The sequence below is a fragment of the Thalia democratica genome, chromosome 2, assembly GCF_965202585.1.
Source record: "Thalia democratica chromosome 2, ktThaDemo2.hap1.1, whole genome shotgun sequence".
NCBI classification, from domain to species: domain Eukaryota; kingdom Metazoa; phylum Chordata; class Thaliacea; order Salpida; family Salpidae; genus Thalia; species Thalia democratica.
Window position 1 is genome coordinate 46,674,983 of NC_139166.1, and position 21,702 is coordinate 46,696,684.

At 25.9% G+C, this 21,702-nt stretch overlaps 3 protein-coding genes across 3 annotated transcripts; 2 read left to right on the forward strand and 1 right to left on the reverse strand.

Annotated features, from left to right (window-relative positions):
* The first annotated feature begins 5,947 nt into the window (after positions 1 to 5,947).
* On the forward strand, positions 5,948 to 8,867 carry LOC145849874 (26S proteasome non-ATPase regulatory subunit 8-like). Its single transcript, XM_082954967.1, has 2 exons — positions 5,948 to 6,225; positions 8,170 to 8,867. Exons 1-2 carry the CDS (start codon positions 5,957 to 5,959, stop codon positions 8,735 to 8,737), a joined length of 837 nt encoding a protein of 278 aa, XP_082811093.1. The 5' UTR covers positions 5,948 to 5,956; the 3' UTR covers positions 8,738 to 8,867.
* Positions 8,868 to 8,894: 27 nt separating this feature from the next.
* Positions 8,895 to 18,454, forward strand: LOC145828620 (actin maturation protease-like). Its single transcript, XM_082936377.1, has 5 exons — positions 8,895 to 9,024; positions 15,219 to 15,293; positions 15,655 to 15,785; positions 16,066 to 16,251; positions 18,003 to 18,454. Exons 1-5 carry the CDS (start codon positions 8,909 to 8,911, stop codon positions 18,320 to 18,322), a joined length of 828 nt encoding a protein of 275 aa, XP_082792503.1. The 5' UTR covers positions 8,895 to 8,908; the 3' UTR covers positions 18,323 to 18,454.
* Positions 18,455 to 19,174: 720 nt separating this feature from the next.
* LOC145829439 (ribosome biogenesis protein WDR12 homolog) lies at positions 19,175 to 20,402 on the reverse strand. The gene has a single exon (XM_082937222.1). The coding sequence runs from the start codon at positions 20,371 to 20,373 to the stop codon at positions 19,291 to 19,293; it is 1,083 nt and encodes a 360-aa protein (XP_082793348.1). The 5' UTR covers positions 20,374 to 20,402; the 3' UTR covers positions 19,175 to 19,290.
* Positions 20,403 to 21,702: the final 1,300 nt, after the last annotated feature.

The following is a 21,702-nucleotide window of genomic DNA, read 5'->3' on the forward strand; positions in this document are numbered from 1 at the left end:
ATAAGCTATTTAAAACATATAAAGATATCTGGACTAGCCCCAGTTTTTTGAAAATAGTTTAAACAAGCTTGAGTCAGCCTGAGTTTTTCAAGAACTCTTAACTAACTTTTGAATTGTCCTGGGTACCTTGAGTATGTGGCAACTAGATAGTTTTAGTAATTTATCCATGAACCTAATTTTAAGCTATTAGTTGCATCATACAGGGTTACCTCACAGTCAGGTTAATTAGGATAACTCAGGTTAGTTTCTAATTTCTGAAAAACTCAGACTTGTTTGTGTTTTTAGTAAAACTCGAGCTAGTTTGGATTTTTACAAGTTGATCTTGTTTTGTATGAGCTATCAGACATTTTTAACCTCTTGAAAAATTCAAAGTAATTTTTGAGACATGAGCAATCAACGTCGGTGACCTCGATGGGTTCCTAATGGAGTGTTCCAAATTAAAAACGCAAAATAAACCATTCCACTAAAAATCTATCTTCTCCTAAATTTTATTAGCAATCTTCTTCAAATTTTCACACAAAGTCGATTATTAGATTTTAGAAAGATTGAATGCAGCATTTTATTTTATTTTCAACTATCAAAAAACAATTAAAAATAAAACCACCTACGCTTAAGTTCAAAGTCTTTTAAACTATAAAAGGAACATTTCCTAAAAGTTTGAGGTCTCTAGCTCATAAAATGAAGGAAAAGATAGATTTTTAGTAAATTTTAAAATTTCTGAGAAAATTGACCCCAAAAATTTTGTGTTTGTATTAAAAACTTTGTTTTTAATTACAATATCTCAAAAGTTTAATATTTATTTTTTATTCTATAAAAACTCGCTTGTAGTTTGTACTTCAAGCTTTCATATAAGACGCAGTGTTATTTTTGGTTTAAAAAAAATGTTGGACCCTCCTATGACCTTAAAAGCAAGTAGTCCTAAGCTTGACTAGAGTCAATAGAATTTTATGTGACCTGATAAATAATACAGTATATTGGTGAATACATTTAATTAAAAGCTGAGAGATTTTTTTTTTTAATTAAAAGAAAATTTCAATTAGCAAAGACTCATTTGCTCATCAATTTTATAACAATAACTGTTGTAGGATAAAAAGTGTGCTACAAGTTTTTTCTCAAGAAAAAAGGAATTTCTATTATATTCATAAATAAAAATTGTATTCAGTTTTTCTATTTTTCTAGCTCAGATAGACAATTCAGATTTGTTTTATTTTCTATAAATGAAAAATAAAGTTTATTATAAAAGAATCATATTTTTTATTAAAAGTTTAAATGAAACTATAAATATGAACATTTTTATTTTAATAACTTTGTTTTTGAGGTTAGTTTTAACTTATTTTTTGCTAAATACAGGGTTGCCACTTTACCTGGAAACCTGGAAAAACCTTGAAAAACCTGGAATTTGACAATTTGTGCAAAAATAACCTGGAAAAACCTGGAATTTGAGAAGTTTTGAAAAAAAACTGGAAAAACCTGGAATTTTGATCAAAAAACCTGGAAAAATCTGGAATTTTTAATAATTTTAACATTTTCAGTACTAAAATATCTATTTGACACAAAAAATCTAGTATATAAATATGATTTTTTTGTCATCATCAAAATATTTTTTAATTAAAAAACACATTTTAAGTTACTTTACAGCATCTTTTAAATGTTTTTGTACTATTTAACACAATATCTTTTATAGAAACTAACTTAAAACTTAAAATAGACCCTATAATGTTTACTTTTAAAAACCTGGAAGAAATTTGGAAGACCTGGAAAAATTTTTGAAAAAACGAGTGGCAACCCTGTAAATACAAAAAATATCTAACAATCAAAAATTTTTTAACTAATTTTTGATAAAAATTCAGAGTATGTGGTGTTTAACATATTTTTACAAAAATTACTATTAACACTTGAATAAAATCTTGAGTATGAATTATAAGTCAATTTTTTATACAATAAAAAGATTTCAATAAACTTTTTGTATTCAGTAGTTTTTGTGATAAATTATCAATAAAAACTTATGGGACTGTAATTTTTTCACTGTTAGTTTTCTTTTAAACATAAACTAACAATCTATCTACTTTATGATTTTTGTCTAAAGTTCTCAGGAAAAGTTTTTTGCAATGTTTAGAAAAATCTGAAGAACAAATAAAAAAGAAGAAAAAAAATCGAAGAAAGTAAAGAATTCTTTTTTCTTTTTGTTAAACAAAAAATAATATAATTATTGTTTTCTTTGATATTTTTCTTTTCTTTTTAATTTGTTCTACAGATGTTTTTGAACATTGCAAGAAACTTTTCCTGATAATTTGAGATCTTTAGTTAAAAAACATAAGGTAGATAGATAATAATAAATAAACATTAAAAAATTTAATAATTTTTTGTGTAATGAAAAAAGTTTATTCAACATGTTTTCATAACTTTTAAAAAAGATAAAACAGAAAATAATTCTCAAAAACTATAGGACTAGATGCCATACACTCAGGCTATTTTGATATACTTACAAACTCGTGCTGCTCAGGCCATCTTGGCTAGTTTAAAGTATTTTTTTCAAAAACTGCAGCTAGTTAAGATATTTTTTCATCTCAGGCTAGTTTTTATTACTAAATATTTTTTAATAAAATTTATTCTTTATAGTTTTTAGAGTAATTTTAACTTCATTAAAAGTATTTTTTTTAGTTTTTAGCTCATATTATTAATATTTTTTTTGTAATTTTAGGCTTGATCACTTATATTAGCTTTTTTGTCTCAAAGAGTGGCAACCAACTACAAAAATAAAAACATCACCCTGCTTTTTACTTCAAAAAGTGACAACTTTGATGTACTTAAATGAAAAATAATAATAAGGGCACAGGGGGTCCAACATTTTTTATATAAAAATTAACATTTGCTTTTATATGAAAGCCTAAAGTATAAACTACTGCCAGTTTTTATAGAATATAAAAATTTTAATTAGTTTTTGAGATATAGACGTTTTTGTAAAAAGTTTCTAAAAAAAATGAACAAAAATTTTTTCAAGATGTTGAAAATTTAAAAATTCACTAAAAATCTATTTTCTCCTTCACTTTTCGAGCGAAAACACCATAAATTTTAAGGAACATTCCTTTTATAGTTTAAAAAACTTAATATGTTAGGTTTAAAAAAATATTAAACAATAAAAATTTTAGATAAAAAACAAAAAAAAAGTGTTTTTTTCAACAAATTTTCATTTTAAACTATAAGTATTCTGCATTTAATCAATCTAAATATTAGTAATGTACTAACTGTAAAAATCTAAAGAAGATAAATTTTAAATGAAAAAGAAGATATATTTTTAGTAAAATAGTCGCTTTTCCTGTTTTTGGTTCATGCCTTCCATTAAAAACCTACTGAGCACACTGACTTTGATCTCTTATTTCTTGAAAGCTACTTTAATTTTTTTATTGAATATTTTTCTGATAGCTCTGATTTAACTCTACTAAATAAGATCAATTTGTTAAAATAAAGGTGGACCAGTCTACTTAAGAAATTTTTATATAATATATTTGTAAAACTCAGACTAATTGGAATTATTCAGACACAAATCTTAAGCTAGCTTTTATGACTGTAAATATTTTTTTTTCTTATCTTTAAATACTTATAGATTTTTTTACTCTTAACACTCAAGATTTTTTATAAGTTTTCTTATTCTCAATTTAAATTTTCGGTAAACTCCGGCTAGTTTAATTTTACTCCAGGCTTATTGTTTTTTTTGCTCCAGAGAGTGGCAACTCTGCAACTAGCAGAATTTTCTATATGTAGATGTACTTAAAATAAGACCTTCAAGCTCATAATTTTATATAAAAAAGCTGAACTATGATATAATCATGTTAAAAAAATCAATATTTTATTCATCATAAGATTTAGAAAAAAATAAATAGGATCTCTACTATTTGATTTATTAAAAACTAGTTTGATAAAATGTCATATTACACATATACTTTACATTTATTTAATTTTTTTTTTATATTGTACTGAATTTTACATTCTTTTATTAAGAGGAAATATAAAACAGTATAACTTTTTGATTTTTAATAAGATTTTTTAAATACTAACGTGCTAAATTCAGACATTTTCTTAAAAATTTTCAATCAGTATCAAAAATATAGTGTTTAAAATAATAAAAAACTAATTATAAAAAATAACTAAATAAATTAAGTATTATGCTATCATTTTGCATGAACTCTACATAAAATTATCTTTTTTCTGAAACATATAGGGTAAATAAAGTATACCTGATACAGATGAGTCAGTGTAAGTCTCTAGGATCCAGATAAAACAAATACCTATTTAGTTTTAATGTTTTTAAATTTTGCTTCATTTTATTTTTCATTAAATGTGTTTTGCATGTATTTTATTAGATTATAAGTTATTTGTTTTAGTTGTTTATTCGTTTGTTATTGGTAAGAATAACTTATAAACATATTTTTTATTGCTTAAAATTTTTGAATTTAATTAAAAAAAAATAGTTTATTTAATAATTTTTTTTTTTTTGATATACTAGCTTTAGTTTAGGTAATTCATTATTATATTGGTAGAATTGTATCAAGTTAATTATAAAACTAAAATACAAAACACTTAAGTTATTAAGATTATTTTTTATAATTTGCTTATAAGCTAAGTTAAGTTGAACCAAATAATTAGGTTCATACTATTTAAATATTGAAAAAAAAGTATTTTTTCACTTAGTTTCTTATTTTTTTTTGCTTGAGTTAAAGTGTTTAAATATTTCAGCTCTACGTTAAAACAATAAAATGTAAGCATATTTATATTATATACATGTTATCAGACATATATTTATCTAATTATATAAAAACTATAATTTATGCAGCTGTTTCATACATGAAATATAAAGTTTCATGTACTCCTCAGTAAGCAACTCGAGCACTATCGACCAGAACTTTTTATAAAACCTTTAGTATATATATAAGATGTAACGTTAAAAGACGTTAAATCCTGGAGATCCTGATAAGCTAAGCTTATCGGAATATATACCACAGATGTTTTTGTGTCAAAACTTTATTCCGACTAACGGCGTTTCACTGCTCTCAAATAAATTTAAGAACAGATCTATGGAGTCTCAAAAAAGCTCTAAGAATATAATTGAGACTCCGTAGATCTGTTCTTAAATTTATCTGAGAGCAGTTAAACGCAGATAATATATGTATATATAAGATGTAATGTAAGGCATTAAATCCTAGAGATCCTGATAAGCTAAGCTTATTGGAATATATACCACAGATGTTTTTGTGTCAAAACTTTATTCCGACTAACGGCGTTTCACTGCTCTCAAATAAATTTAAGAACAGATCTATTGAGTTTATATTTTATAGTGCCTTTATTAAATTTGTAGTTTTTGTAGACAATTTTATATTTTTATGTTTTTTTCCCAACTTTGTTTTTAAACCATAAAGTTCGTTTATAGTAACTACTCACATAAATATTATACTTAATTATACATGCTTTTTTCTAATGTGTGTTAATATTTTATAGACTCAGTAGATCTGTTCTTAAATTTATTTTGGAGCAGTGAAATGCCGTTAGTTGGAATAAAGTTTTAACACAAAAACATCTGTGGTATATATATATATATAAAATAAGTTTATAACTTAAACTTGAACACCTTCTACTGAGCCCACTTGAAGGGCTTTTAAATAATTTATTGAAATGTCCGATTTTAAAAATACTGGAACATATGTTTCATAAAGACAAAAAAGATTGTTTTTAATCTTCAGCCAGTTTAAATTTAAAATTTATCTTGTCTTTATGAAACATATGTTCCAGTGTTTTTAAAATCGGACATTTCAATCAAATAAATAAATATATATATATATATATGTTCTTAAATTAACATAATTAAAAATAAAAGAATTTTACCATTTATATTTTTTTAAGTTTCTAATAATTCTGTCATATTTTGTTATATATATTACACTTATACAGATTAAGTATTAAAATGGCAAATGTAATGGAAGACAGAAATACACCATTTACAAGAGCTTATGATTTGTACAATGATTTGAGGAATGAGTTCAGGAAAAACAAGCCAAACATTCAAGCTTGTTCAAGGCAGTTGACTGAGCTCAAAATTGCACTCACTCATCTTTCTTTTCTTCCCAATGACAGGTCGTTACCATCTGAACAGGAAGTAATTTTAGCTAGAGACGTTCTTGAAATCGGTGCACAGATAAGCATTCAAAGAGATGATACTGAAGGATTTTGTAGGTATGTAGTTTGTATGTTATAATAACCATTCCAATTAAATTATTTTCTTTGGGCTCTTTGATAATTTACAAATAAAAAACTATGTTGTTCCTCTTTTATATTACAATGTTCCTTTTATGTTATATAAGAAATTAACACATTATTTACACAATTAGTTTGATGACTTAAATATAATGAGTTTGCTGCTTCTTCAAACTAATCTTAAAATAAAGAATACTAAATTTAGTTAATTTTAGGTTTTTCATTTTGGTCTTTTTATTTCTATTTTTTATTATTAGCTAATATATATTTAAGAAATAAATCAATAAGTTTTATTTAGAAAGTATTATTAATAGTATTTTCAGATTTACCACTTGAAATATTCTAAAACTCTTATAATACTTTAAAAATTATAAATATACAAATAATTTTCTAAATGCAATCAACTAAAAAATAAAATATCCTAAATATTAAAAATTGTAATTCTGTTGGAAAAGTATAACTGAAATGACCAAATAAAACTTTGTTTATATTTTGATGGTATATCTAAATTACTGACAAACAGTTAAAGTATCATACTTATGACGTAAATAGTTTTTTGGTTATCACAAAAAATAATGGTTGTTGTCGGCATGGAAGTCTATATTTATAAATATTTAATTATTTACATAAGTTGCTTAATTAAATTTTCTGCTTTTATTATATTATAACTATTTTTTGATAGAAATATTTTTTACAAACATTTTGTTTCAAAGAGTTCCGTTATAAAAAATGTTTTACTCTGTTAGAGATCTCTTGTTTTAATTAAGTTCTTATTTTTATTTTACTTAAGACCTTTTTTAACATGAACACTTGAATATCTAGTGTAAGTTTCAGTATGAATTTCATGCACCCCTACATCAGTTTTGTGCACCGTATACTTTTTCTGCACCTTAAAATGAGTTGTAAAGACCTCTGTTCAAAATTGTTGCAAATTGAAGTAAACAGTTTTAGAATATTACTAAAACACTTAGCTTAAGAATTATTTAAACTTTTTTCTTAAAAAAAGGCCACATTAAATTTAATTTTATTAACTCATTAGATTTCAAAAACTTAATTTTTATTTTTAGATATGTTTTATTTATTAATCTGACCTTTAAAAGAATTTCTAAAAAACTTATTCAAAAAATAAATATTTTAAAGGAAATTTGACTGTTATTTTTGAGCAGGGTTCCCAAAAGTTGGCAATATCGCCTCTATTAGAATTAAGGGTAAAAAATAAGAGTATTCCATATAATAGGTCTCTTATAAAATGACCATATTAAGTGGACAATTTAATAGTAATTCTTTTTTTTCACAATTAAAAATTAATTATTTTTAAACTTTCTCAGTCTGTTTTATACAAATTCAGTTCTGTTGTATTATTTTCTAGTGAAGATAAATTTTCGCTGAAAAGAGTTTATTTTTATTTTTCAAATGATCTTAATATAAAAATAAATAATTGTTAAATGAAATGAAGGAGAATGTAGATTTCCTGTAAATTTTTCAAAATTTTAAGAGAAGTGTAAAAAAAAGAATTTTTCTGTATACTTGTATTATAAAATAATTTTTAAACTGAATATATTTCAAAAATTAAATAAAACTCTTACTTTTTATAAAAAAGTTTTCATAATAAACTATTCTTGACTTCAAACAAAAACGAATTTTCAATTTTGTATGGAAAATACTTTACTCTTTTAGCATCAATGCGCTTGTTACTATAAATTAATGAATATAAGGTTTGTAATTATATTAAGTTTAAAATATAATTTGCCCAATTTTATTCTGTTTTGTTTGATATATTGTATCTTAGAATAAACACTAATTTAATTCTCATTATTTAACTTATTTTAATTTATATAAAATGGTTTTATAAACCGCACTTGCTATAAGTTTATTTATATTCTTAATATCGTTTCTTATTTGTACTCATGTAATTTTTGGTAGGTACATGTCTCAGCTAAAACCGTATTACCTCGACTACTCTTCAAACCAGACTCCATCCCCATACAAGCAGGAACTGCTAGGTTTGAACTTGCTCTGCCTGCTCTCCCAAAACAGAGTTGCTGAATTTCACACCGAGCTGGAGAGGCTGTCAACTGACGACATAATGAACAGCGTGTACATAACCCATCCAATCAGTATTGAGCAGTATTTGATGGAAGGAAATTACAACAAGCTTTTCTTAGCCAAAGGCAACGTGCCTGCAAAGAGCTACTCTTACTTCATGGACAAGCTGTTGAAAACCATTCGCAGTGAGATTGCCGATTGCATGGAAAAGTCGTACATCAACATTCAAATCGAAGACGCAAGAAGGTTGTTGTATTTTGATAGCAAAAGTGAGTTTGAATCTTTCATGAATGAAAGAAACAGCAAAAAGAAGGTGTGGCGAGTTGGACCCAAGGACACTCTTGAGTTCATTGCAGAAAACGAGTGTAAATCCGGCTCCCTTCCTTCCATAGATCTGGCGCAACAAATGCTCGGATATGCCTGTGAGCTTGAAACCATTGTTTAGAACTAACTGCTGATGACTATCCTTTGTGTTAATATATTGTATTAAAATTACATTAAATTAAAAAGTAATAAAATAAGTGGTTATAAGTTTTTGATTTTTGTTCTTAGTATCTATTGTATTTTGTTGTAGATTTAGTTACAATAAAAATTTTAAGTGACCAATAAATTTGGAATGACACAAAATTCCGTTTTAAATTTTTGCATACCATCAGGTTTGATCGAAGGTTCTAAAAATAAAACAAATGAAGCCGAAATAAAACTAATGAAAAGATTAGTTCAATTCAATCAGTTAGTTATTACAACACATTACTTAATTTTCTAAATATCTAAAACTTAAATATCTATATATTACAAGTTCAGTTTAAAATGGTTACACATTGAGTTTTTTAACATACTGATTAAGTTTGCTTTTTTATTACAAGATGTCGAAGTCTAAACGTTTAATAAACAAAAGTTATTGACTCTTATTCAGTTTAATAACAACTTGACCGTTAAATATATCTTTTTCAACCTATAATCTTTAAGTTATTATAAAAGTAATCACATGGACTAAACCGGTGTTCTTTTGATGTACGTAGTAGAGTGTATAGATATTTTTCATACTCTACACCGAAATTTTTAGATTAAAAACACTAAAAAATTAAATTTATTTTGTATTTTCCTTTCAGCAAATTTTAATTATATTGAAAACTACTGGTTTTTAACACGTTAACTGTTTAATTAGACATTCAGTCATTAAAAGTGGTAGTGTTTTCAAGTTACAATGTATATTTTTAATAGTCTAGAAGTGCACAGAACTTCATTTCTAGTAATTTGCTGTGCACAGCTTTTTAAAGGTTGTGAATCTCTGAACTTAACTATTTAGTCAAGTCTTGGTAATAATAGGTAAAACATAAAAAAAAAGTATTATATTTGATAATGGAAATGTGCTTGAATTAGAAACAAAGGAATATATCTTTTTATTGATGTTTCTAATTTATTTTTTATAACAAGTAGTTACAAGTTGTTTCATAAGTAATAAAAATATATTTTTTACAAAATCAGGCAGTTACTCAGTTTTACCGCTGAACTGATTATCAAGAAGCGATTCTGTAATATAAAATTTATTAAAATTTAAAGCTATTCAAAATGAGTACTATTGTGGTTCAATTTAAAAAAAACATGTTGTATAAATTGTACTATATAGTGGCTAATTAGGTTGTTGTACAAATTTATGAAAATCCAATTAGAATTCTTGAAAATTGTATAAATAAAGCAAAGTATATTATATATCTTTAAAAAATTAAGTTGTTATGCAGGGTGGCCAAAAAACCTGGAATGATGGAAAACCTGGATTTTGACAATTTAGGCAAAAAAACCTGTAAAAACCTGGTATTTAATAAAAATCACTAAAAAGCCAGAAATGTTAAACAAATTTTACATGTTAATTAGTAAAAGTTCATTTTGACACAAAATTCTATCACATGGATAAAATCTTATTGTCATCATCAAAGACTTTTTTATTTAAAAAACACATTTGAAGTAGCTTTACAGCATCTTTTCAATGTTGTTATACTATTTAAGACAGTATTTTACCTTAAACTTAGTTTTTAACTAAAAATAGACCCAAAAACGTGTACTTTCAAAAACCTGGAAGAATTTTCTTAAAAGTAGTTGGCCACCCTGTGTTATGGTTTTGAGACATTTCTCAATATATAATACAAATAGTTGTTATATTTTCAACATATGAGTCTTCAACTTTAAATTGATTCTTGTGATGAATGTTTTAACTATATATTTAATGTTTCATGATTACCTTCTTAATAATTAAATCGTTTCATTACCTCATATTGATTTTTGATAAATTTAGCATTGTAGATCAAGTAACGGCATCGGTAAGATACGCGCCTCGAACCTAGACAAAAATGCATACCTAAAAGTTTCGAGACAAAATTTCATGCCGAATTATAGTCAAAATCTACTGTTTTTTGATAAATGTCGTGTTTGTTTTAGAGTTACAAATTGTTTAAAAAAAATGTGTTGTATTTGTATTAATCGTATTTAGAACATGTTTTTGTTAATTTAAATTTGTTCAATTAAAAATGTCATTGAAAGTTTTGTTGTAAATTTTCTGTTCAACTCATTTTTCGAGATTTATTGTCACGTTTAGCGGTTGTATACTAATCCATGTCCCTGATGTACTATGTTTACTGATAATTAAGATTCAGACTTGGTAAAAAGCACTGTGGTTAGTGTTAAATAATAGATTTATAAAATTACTTCAATTAATTTAAATACTGCAAGAGATTTTTTACCACTAAACATGGTACTTTTCACCAAGTCTGCTTAGATTCTCTAAATCAGTATTTCCCAAATTAATTTCCATAATCGCTCAGTTAGCAGGTATTGAAAAGATAATCTCTCTTTATTATTTAATTAGCACACTTTTAAAAACCCTGAACTAAAGTATATTCTTGACAAGTTAAATATTAATTTTAAAAGTTTAGAACAGTTTTATTTTAAGAACTTTCTTTTATTAAAGCTCTGCTACGAACACGAAATCAAACTTGGCCACGAATCTACATACAAATGGCAACTTTTTTTGTTACTATTACAAACTATTTAGTATGCCTCAACACTCATCAAATTTTGTTAGATAGAGTTGTAAGCTACTATCTACACTAGGGGTCAGCAGCTTTTTATTAAGAACAGGCCGGATTTACTGATAAAAATTTTTCTCGGGCGATTGTAATTTTGAATGATATTTATATACCTAAATGCAAGTGTGTAAAGAAATAAACAGTACTGACAAGCAAAAAAAAATATTTTGGTACTTTTTTATTATAAAGCTTATATTTACTTATTCTGCATTAGCTGTCCAAAGCAAAAAAAAAGCACGTCGCGGGCCTGCAGTTTTAGCTTGGCGAACTATTTTTTTGACCGCTTATATACACTAAAAACATTTTAGTTTGTCAAGTTTTTAAACTTAGTCTTCTATTCAATCGTCCATTGTCACTTCAGGCAAGCGACTTATTTTTGTCACTTCAGGCAAGTTGATTTGAAATTAAGAAAATTTAAGCTTTAAGACGTTGATTACAAACCATAAAAATAAGTAAGCAATCATTAACTTACAACTAACTTTAAAGTTCACTAGTTCCAAAGGCTTAAGTTTAATAGCTAAATTGACTTGGCTCAACAAATAATCGAATATTTTTATAGGGAACGGGTCAAAATTGCACGAAGACTATTTTGCAAGATATTAAAAAAAAAACAGAAAAATAATTAAAAGATAAATTAATAAAAAAAGAAAAAAAGGTACTGACCGAGGGTTAGGGGTAACAGTGATAGTAAAAAGTTACTATAAAAAAAGGGAAAAAAAACAAGTTACTGACCGAGGGTTAAGGTAACAGTAATAGTAGAAAAAATAAAAATAGTAAAAAAAATAAAAAAAGTTCAACCCGTGCAAAAATGTCTCAGTGCATAATTGTCTGCTAGTGCAAAATTGAACCTTCGTGCAATTGTATATGCTAGTGAAATTTTGACAGCTACCCATTTCTAAAATATTTAAAACCATTGTTTAGAACCTAGGTCGGCAGCTTTAAAAAAAGCTAGCACTGTAAAAAAAAGCCTTTTGTTGGTTGCAGTTATTTGAAGCAGTGGAAGCAAAAAATATAAAAGTTTAACTTTAAACAAAAAATAAGCATTAACAGAGCACGAGTAATTACCATGTTGAAAGCCTAACAGTAAGTTGCACAACAATTTTTTAATTGTTTAAAAAAATTAGTTTTAAGCTGAAAAGTATGGGAACAGGTCAAAATTGCACAAGGGAACTAAATTGCATGAAGATACTTTGGCACGAAGACAAAATTGCACGAAAACAATTTTGCACGAAGGGTCATTTTTGGACGAGATTAAAAGAAAAAAAAAAGTTACTGATCGAGGCTCAGGGGTAACAGTGCTAATAAAAATAACTAACAAAAATGATTACTAAAATAAACAAGAAAAATCAATAAATTAAACTAACTTAAAGAAGAAAAAAAGCTACCGACCGAGGGTAAGGGGTAACAGTGATAGAAAATAATTAATTAACAAAAAAATAATAATAAGTTACCGACCGAGGGTAAGGGTTAGCGGTAACAGTGATAGTTAGAAAAAACTTTTTTTTTAAATAATTAAAATTATTATAAAAAAAAAATTCAACCCGTGCAAAAGTACCTTCGTGCAATTTAGTTCACTCGTGCAAAAGTGTCTTCGTTCAAAAGTATCTTCGTGCAATTATGTCCCATCGTGCAATTTTGTCCGCTCGTGCAAATTTGACACCTACCCAAAAAGTATATCGCAGGCTGCTTTTCGGGCCACAGTTTGCCGACTCCTAGTTTAGAACTACTGATAACTATCATTATGGTTAATTAATTTTTATTGATATTACAGGTTTTTTTTTGTTTAACTTTTTACATAGCGAAAAAAAAAGTTGTATAATTTTAAAGATAGATTGAATTGTACCGTTTGATTTATTCACAAATGTGTATCCGTATAGTTAAAGATTTTAAATATTATACGATGTTTCTATTCCCTATTATTTGCTTATAAAATTCAACCAATGTCAGTTCATGATATTAACAATAAAATTTATTTAAACTATTTTTAAACATTTATTTTAAACTATTTATTTAAATAATGTTTAAACATGACTATTTAAACATTATTTAAATGAATTACATGTTGTAAAACTAATGTGTTTATGATTAATAAATAATTTATATTTGAAGTATTTTAAATAAGATACCATGATTAATTTAGCAGTGGCTAGTAATTTGATAAAAATAAATTAAATAAGATTTTTGTTTGAGATTTTTATTTAACATTAAATTGTTTTAAGGTATGTTTTTGTAATGTTTACAAAGTTTTAAAACATTCCCATAAGGTTAGTGTGCTAAATACAAAAAAAATCTTCCTTCAATATTCACAAAATTTAGATTGTTTAAACGTAGTTTTAATTTTTTCAACGCACTATTATAGTTAAAAATGTTGCTTTTATCTGACTTTATAATATGCATAAAAATCAAGAGGTATTACAATATTTATTGAGAAATCAACCTCATTTTGGGTTACAAACAAAGTTCATTATATTCGCTAATACAAAAAACCTAGACTTTTTCTAACTGTATAGTTAGCTCTTTAAGTACAGAAACGACTTAAACTTATTGTGGGGCAATTATTTTAGTCGGCGGCCGGAGCATTTATTTTGTTTAGGTCTTCGAAATAACTCGCGCTTATTGGCATAGTTTCTATTTAAATTAATTTTAAGACTTCATTTAAAGCTTTATTTTTATTTGAATCTTGGATTTTTTGCCATCAACTTTCAAAAAAAGATTCTCAACGATTGTTTTTAAATTTCCATATTTTGGCTTAATCATAAGCATGTCATTCGTTTTATTCTGCCTTTTTAGTTATTTTTCTATTTGTTAAAGCACTTAATTTATTTTTTAACCTCAGGGGTCGGCAAACTGCGGCCCGCGAGTGGTAAGTCTACGGACTGCGAACATGCAAACTTGACCCGCGAAAAAAAGTTTTTAAACTTACATCAGATGTTCTGGTATTTTGAATGAAAAGCCAAAAAAATGTTTTACTTAAAACTTACAGAAACTTTGATCTTTGAAATTTAATAGATATTTTTGGTTTTTTATGAAAAGTAAACACACACTACGGCTCACGAATATTTTGTTTTTTAAATTCGGTCTGTGACCACAAAATAATTGCCGAATCCTGGTTGATTTACTAATTAAACGTTTTTATATAAATTTATAATGTACGCAGTAGCTTATACAAAAAATCTAAGTACACAGCATGTTGTATCAGAAAAAGGTGAGTTTGTTTATCAAAAATAATTTTTGTTAATAAACTTCAAATGAATTTGACTAAATGTAAAAATATTGACTTCGTAAAGTTGTCATCGACTGTAAACTTTTTTTATTTGGAGTACCCATATAAATAGTCTTTAACCATTAGTAGTTTTTTAAATGTTACAAAAATGTGTTTTATGAATTCTAAATTTGAATCTCAACTTTAGAAGTAGTCTAAGAGCTGTGTTAGTAATTTAAAGTTTGTTAGTATAAACAATAACTTTTTTTTTAATAAATTTAGTTAATTTAATTACAACTGGTGCATTGATTAACTTGTTGTTGTTGTTGTTATTGTTGTTTATGGTTAACAAGTCAAGTAAGTAAGAAGTAATTAAGTGTGTCAAGTTTTTAAACAACTAAAATTAAAACAGCACAAATATTTTGCATCAACGAGTTCCGTTATAAAACGATATTTCACTTTATTAAAGATATTCAGTTATAATTAAATTCTTATTAAAGTAGAGTAGTATAATAACAGCAATAAATGTTTTTAGTTTAATTGAGAAAACATTTAATAGTTCTATCTAAATTTTGTAGTTTTATTTAAATTTTTATGTTTACTATCTTTTTCTGAGTAGCACTAAAAACTTAATATCTCAGATCAAACAAAAAACTGCATTGGGTTTACAAGAACACTGCGGTATCGTCAGTAAAGCAAAGTTTCAAAAAACCAACGTAAGTTTTGTCTCGATATAAGTACTGCTTTTATGAGCAATATATGTTATACAAGTGTCATAAACTTGTAATCTATGTTTTTTAATAATTAAACTTCGAACAAATTTTTAAAACTATAGAAAAAAGTTTGATAAAAATATAATAAGTGAGATTTGTAGCAATTAGTATTTATAAAATTTTATCTAATTATGAATTCTCTATCAAAATTTTTTGATTGTTACGAATTTTAGACAAATAATAACATAAAGATTAAGCCTGAAAAACTAAATTTACTCATACCAAAAGAGTTTAAAGCAAGTAAATACATAGTGTTTAAAAAATAAAACAGAATCAACTTACTTATCAATTGTTTTTATAACAGTTGTGGTCTAGCTGCGGTTTCAATGGCCATAAATATGCTTGAAACAGATAGTGAAGAAAAAAACTACGTTGAAGAACTTTTGCAATTGGCAATTAATATGAACATAACAAAACAAGGAGAAATGTTTTCAGGTTCTAAAAATGGTGTTCAATACTTTAAAATCAATTTAGATCGAAATAAAAACATAAAACACTTTTGTTATACAGAAAAGTAAATTTACATATTATAAGTTTTTTCAATTTATTTGTAAAAATATGATTAATCGATCGTATTTGTACCTTATACTTAACTTTTATCATACATACAAAATGCAACTTCAATTAAGTATTTTTGTTTTTCGTTTAAACTTATTTTAAATGTTTTAAAACCAAACTCTGTTTACAAAATTTTAAATTAATTAAAAAAATATAGCTGAAAACATGAGTCTACTTGTTGAAAAAAAGTTCAAAAGGAAATGTAAAGTAGTAACACTTGACAAAAAAACTGTTATTTCGAACTTATTAGACGGAAAACCCATTTTGGTTCCGTATGATGCTGATAGCAACTATTCACCTTGTCTCAAAAATGGTCATAGATCGCACTGGGCATTGCTAACAGGTATGAAGCAAAAATGATAATTTTAGTATTATACTTTTAATTAAGATTGTGCAATAGAGATTAATAATTTACGAGCTACTTTTCTATTTTATTTTTGACCGGTTTTAGTGGGAATATAAAGAATAAAAAATAAAGAAGTAAAAATTAAAAAACGTACTAAATTTACACTGTATTTTTACTAAAGTTTTGAAATACTTATTGAAAAATTCATACAGTTACTGAGTTTTACCGCAAAAAGACTTTCAAACTGTGATTCTGCAATAAAAAAAAAAGACAATTATGCAAAAATGTATTTAAATCTTAAAGAAAAAAATTATATTAAAAGCATGTTATATAAATTTTTTAAACTAAATAATGACTATTTAGGTTTTTGTACTTAAACAAAAAATAAATATAGTGTTATTTAATTGGAATTTTTGAAAAACATATAAATAAATCAAAACTTGTTATATATATTTTTTTAATATCTGTTTTTTATTTAACTACAAATTTTGCATGGTTTGCCATTTTAGTTTTTTATTGCAGAATCACAGTTTGAAAATCCATTTACGGTGAAAGTCAGTTACTGTATGAATTTTTCAATAAATATTTTAATACATGAACATTCATTTTTGATTAATTTCTTTGTTAAGTCTGTTTCAACCACATATTTGAGGATTATATATAAGCTTTGGATTTTAGTATTTTTATGTATTAATCACTCAATAGTATTCTGAGAGTTTTATCATTTTACGCAACTTTTTCAAATCATTAATTACTAACATGCTAGTAAAGTTAGCATTTTAAAAATTTAGTATACAACTAGATAAATTTTAACAAAAATTGATATTTTGATTTATTTTAAGTTGTAGTACAAACGAAAATTATATCTTAATTATTTAAATTTAATGTTTTTAAACATATATAATCGATCTTTGATTACTAATAGAATCCGGAAAGTTTTGATGTAAAATAATTAGAATATTTTATATATATAAAATAATAATAGTGATAAGGTAATTTAAAAAATTAGAATAAACTTTATTTCGGTTAATTATGAAGATTTATAATATATTACTAAATTTTGTAGAAGTAAATGTTAAAATTTATTAAGCTTAAATAATAAATTAAGAACAAAACAAGCTTATTGGAGCTAGAGTTTGTAATATTTTTAAAACTAAAATTCATATAACTATAAAATTATGTTTATTACAGCTAGGTTAATAAGAAAGAACATTTTTTATAAAAAGTAGTTTTTTGTTCTTTTTATCATAGAATTTGTACCAAAAAACTGCTTTCAATACTAACCTTTTTAAAATGCGTTCTTGTTGTTATCTCTAATTAATTTTGCATTGCACATTAAAAAACTAATAAATATAAATACAATAAAAAACTAACAGTACAAAATTTATTGATTAAACGGCGTTTTCTAAGGTGTTATAACTTTTAAGAATTTTAGATATGCAATGAACATCAGTTTAAGAGTTCGTACAAATATGTCCTGGACAAGACGTTAAAAGGTATCCGTGGTGTGCGACACGATAACCGAAAGGTTTTTCACGCACCAGGTCCTAAGACCAAGTATTTTAAGCGTTTTTGTATTAACTCTGCTGTAAAATAATTATTACAAAAATAGCTCTTGAACAGTTTTATTATTTCTTAAGTCATTTCATGTAGTAAACTTTTAAAAGATTATTTACAGATAGTATAAAGTTGCTGTATTCCAGACTTTGATAATACATAAGTAATAATAGTTTCCTAAATATTTTTAGGTGTAGCATTCGGGATATCTGATGAAGTATTTTGTTCAATGTCTAACACAGATCTAAGTGAAATACGTTCCAACGTTAACAAAATAAAAGAGAACATCAAAGTTAAAACCGATCTCGCACAATTACTTATGACTTCAGAAAATGTTCAAGTGTTTGCGAAACACGGAAATTCTGCATTTCTGACAATTTGGAGCCTCGATGACTTGTTAAAAAGTAATCTGAATCTAACAGAGCGGCGCCCCGACAGAAACTGGGACGATTTATATTGTCCTTTCGATCTTCGCCAAAGCTTAAGAGGACTGGCCGTAAAAATCTTTTGAGCTAATCAAAAAATATTGCATATCGTGTTTTATCAGCTTTAGAGAGAAAAGTATATTTTTATTAATACCATATACTTTAATCAAATACCATGTAGTTTTTCGTGAACTGAGAATAAGGACATTATTGGTGATACCAACAGACCAAAAGTATCGAAAATTCGTCTAATGCTTGTTAAATTATCAAAATTGAAGCTTAAAGTTAATAATTAATATGAAATATTTTATGTTTCGTTTCTTATTGTATATAATTATAGTTTTATTCTGAAACAATATTTATTTGTAGGTTGTTTTTCGTATTTTGAATACCTTAGAAAATCATATTTAATGAGTAACTAGTTTTTATACAAATATTTTGAGACCTTAAATTCTAATGCAAACCTCCTATTCATACGCTTAGTATATATTGATTTTAAGTTAAAGCTAAAACTTATCTTTACATATTTATTTTCTTATTAGCAGTAATTTTCTTAAAATAACGCAATATGTACATTCCTCATTTTATATTTTTATTAGTATAAAAATAATATGGTAAATTTTTATTTTAAATAGCAGCACTTAAAACTTAAAAAAACTGAAAAAAATGCAACTGATATACAACAGATGTAACATTTTAAAAAAAGTATTAATGCTTTACAATTAAATTAAAAAATTCACAGTTATATCAAATAGAATTTATGCTTACAATATAAATTAAAACTTTTTTAAAATAATTAAAAATGATAAAATAAAAAAATAAAAGTCAAAAAAAGGATTTCTACAAAAATCTTTTTTTGGTATGCATTATATTATATTTATGCCTTTTAATACTTTTTTAATATACTAACTAAAAAAGTAATCAAAAAATAAGTGGAATAATAAATTATTTTACTTTACTAAAAAATAATGGTTTTTGTAAATAATAAATTTAACAACAATAAAAAACTAATAAATTTGTATAACAGAATTGCAAAAAGTCTTTTTTAAACTATTCAGGTATAAACTTGTACAACTTTGTTACATAATCCACCAAGAGCAGCTTTTTTACCTCCATTACAAGAGTCAATTGCATAACATGGTTTATCTAACAGGGTTTCGTTTTTTACAGTTTTAAAGGGGATACTGATGCTACAGACTCCATTAGTACCACTACCTCCAGCCAACACTGTGTTTTTATTTGCAAACTTTGCACAGTATATAAACTCACCATGATAAACGTTGTGCTTGATAAAAGGTAAAGTTTCAAAAATTTTACCAGTGCGCATATCCCAAAGTTGCAAAGCACTTTTGGCTGTCCAAGACCCTGTCAAAATAGTGTTATCAACCACATCAATAGACTTTCCACAGATGTGTGGACCGTTTAACGATTGCTTTGCTGTTCTTAGGATGCGTTTATCCCAAATTTTTACACAATTATCCCAGCCACCTGAAAGAAATATGTTGTTGTGCGAAGGATGAAAACGAACTGCGAAAATTCGTTTGGAATGCCCAGCTAACTTGTCATGATCGTCCATTGTCAAGTAGTCTGGAGGTTTTGAGCTTGAACACAAAGTAAACTTTTTAGTGTCATAAATTCTAATTTTTCGATCTTTTCCAGCTGTAGCAAAGAAGCTACCTTCTTTGCAAATATCAAGAGCATTAACTTCATTTTTTTCTTCATGAGCAATTAAAAGAGGATTTTGTTTTGAATTTTTTGTACTCCATAAACAAACATCACCACCAGCAGAAGTTGAAATTATGTGCTTTTTGTTGTTTGTAAAGGCCAAAGACATAGCAGCATACCCATAAGTTTGTCCAGGAGCAATTTCTTTTAAGTTATTTCCATTTAAAGCATTGTACAAAGTGATAGCTCCATTACCAAAACCTACTGCAACTTCACTACCCAAGTCATCTTTATACGCTAGTGAATAGATTCCCCATCTATCCGCTTTTGTATGTGTTTCACAAGTTATTTTTGCTGCTGGGACTGATTTTATTGACTTTTTTTTATTTGCTTTGTTTACATACTCGCCACATGCTCTATTTGAACTTTCTTTACTAGCATGAAGTGCATCTGTCAACCTTTTACGCATCATAATAATAAAAAATTTAGTAAAAAACACTAGTTTTACATAGTATTATACACAAGTCTAAAAATTTTTAAGATGTTTAAAACTTTTTAAATTCATTTTACAATTTTTTAAAACTTATATAAATAAAGTTTATTCGTAACTTTCATCTATTATAAATAAGTTTTTTAAATCTTGAACAGGTTTCTTGTTAAAAAACAAAGTTTGCCTTTGTGTTTAGAGTTATCAGATATAACATTTATTATAATACTAAGTTTTGAAATGAAGAGATTCATATGTCATAGCTGTATTTAGCTCTCTTAAAACATTTTTACAGAAAAAGTAGGAATAAGTTGATAGACTAATTCAGGTTACTTTACATAGTTAGAATTTTGCAGGTTTTGTAACAATAATGTAATCTCAGTTATTAACAGAAATCACTTAGTTTAAATCCTCTCCTATAATCATTAGGTTTAAAACCATAACTTTAAAGTTTAAACTCACTTGTTTAACTGCTATCCTCAAACATGCAATTCTTACCCTTAAAATCAATCTCAGACCTACTTTAATCATTGATTAATGTTACTATTCATCTACTTTAAACTATAACTAACCTATTAACCAGGATTTCCCAAACTATTTTCAAAAGGCCCCCTTTAAAGAAGTTAAAAGCTATGGCACCCTCCAACAAGATTTCTTAAAAAACTACCATTAAAATGCCTAAGACCTTTTTTTCTCTTCATCATCAACTCCAATATATCTAGTGTAAGTTTCAAATTATGACCTCATGGACCCCCTGTGGCCCCTTTAATTCTCATGGCCCCCAAGGGGGCCACTTGGCCCACTTTGGGAAACCCTGCCATAAACTTAAATCTATAACTCTTTACTCTAACACTTATACTACTTATTGTTAAACTTGTAAAACTTGGTTACCCTTACCTTTGACTCTGTATCTACAATAAGGAGTACTTATTCTTTGTCTCTGTTAAAACATAAATTTTGTCTTTTTAAACCAAATCCATTAAGATACTATATGCTAAGAGTCTCTCATACAAAAATTTAAGTGTGCAAAGTGATAATACTTGTAAAAATTACAAATCATGCAAAAGTTACAGCTCACTTATGAGCTAAAACCACAAGTTTTTGAAAACTTTGTTGTTCTTTTAGTATTATTGCAATCTCTAAGAAACTAAAAAGTTTTTCTATTAAAACAATTGTGGTTTTTGAACAAACATAATTTTAACTTTCCAATAGGGTTGCAAATCTTTAAGGCAAAAAACTAGCCTGATTGACTATAACAGGGTGGCCTTTGGGTTTTTAGTTTTTTTTAGGTTTTTTAAACTACAATTTTTTGTT

What these genes read in the sequence shown, in the direction of transcription:
- LOC145849874 (XM_082954967.1), top strand. Translation starts at nt 5,957, where the DNA reads ATGGCAAATGTAATGGAAGACAGAAATACACCATTTACAAGAGCTTAT. An exon ending in GATACTGAAGGATTTTGTAG is followed by an intron (nt 6,226 to 8,169) that starts GTATGTAGTTTG and finishes AATTTTTGGTAG; the next exon opens with GTACATGTCTCAGCTAAAAC.
- LOC145829439 (XM_082937222.1), bottom strand. Translation starts at nt 20,373, where the DNA reads ATGATGCGTAAAAGGTTGACAGATGCACTTCATGCTAGTAAAGAAAGT.
- LOC145828620 (XM_082936377.1), top strand. Translation starts at nt 8,909, where the DNA reads ATGACACAAAATTCCGTTTTAAATTTTTGCATACCATCAGGTTTGATC. An exon ending in AGATTAGTTCAATTCAATCA is followed by an intron (nt 9,025 to 15,218) that starts GTTAGTTATTAC and finishes TTAATATCTCAG; the next exon opens with ATCAAACAAAAAACTGCATT. An exon ending in ACAAGGAGAAATGTTTTCAG is followed by an intron (nt 15,786 to 16,065) that starts GTTCTAAAAATG and finishes AAAAAAATATAG; the next exon opens with CTGAAAACATGAGTCTACTT.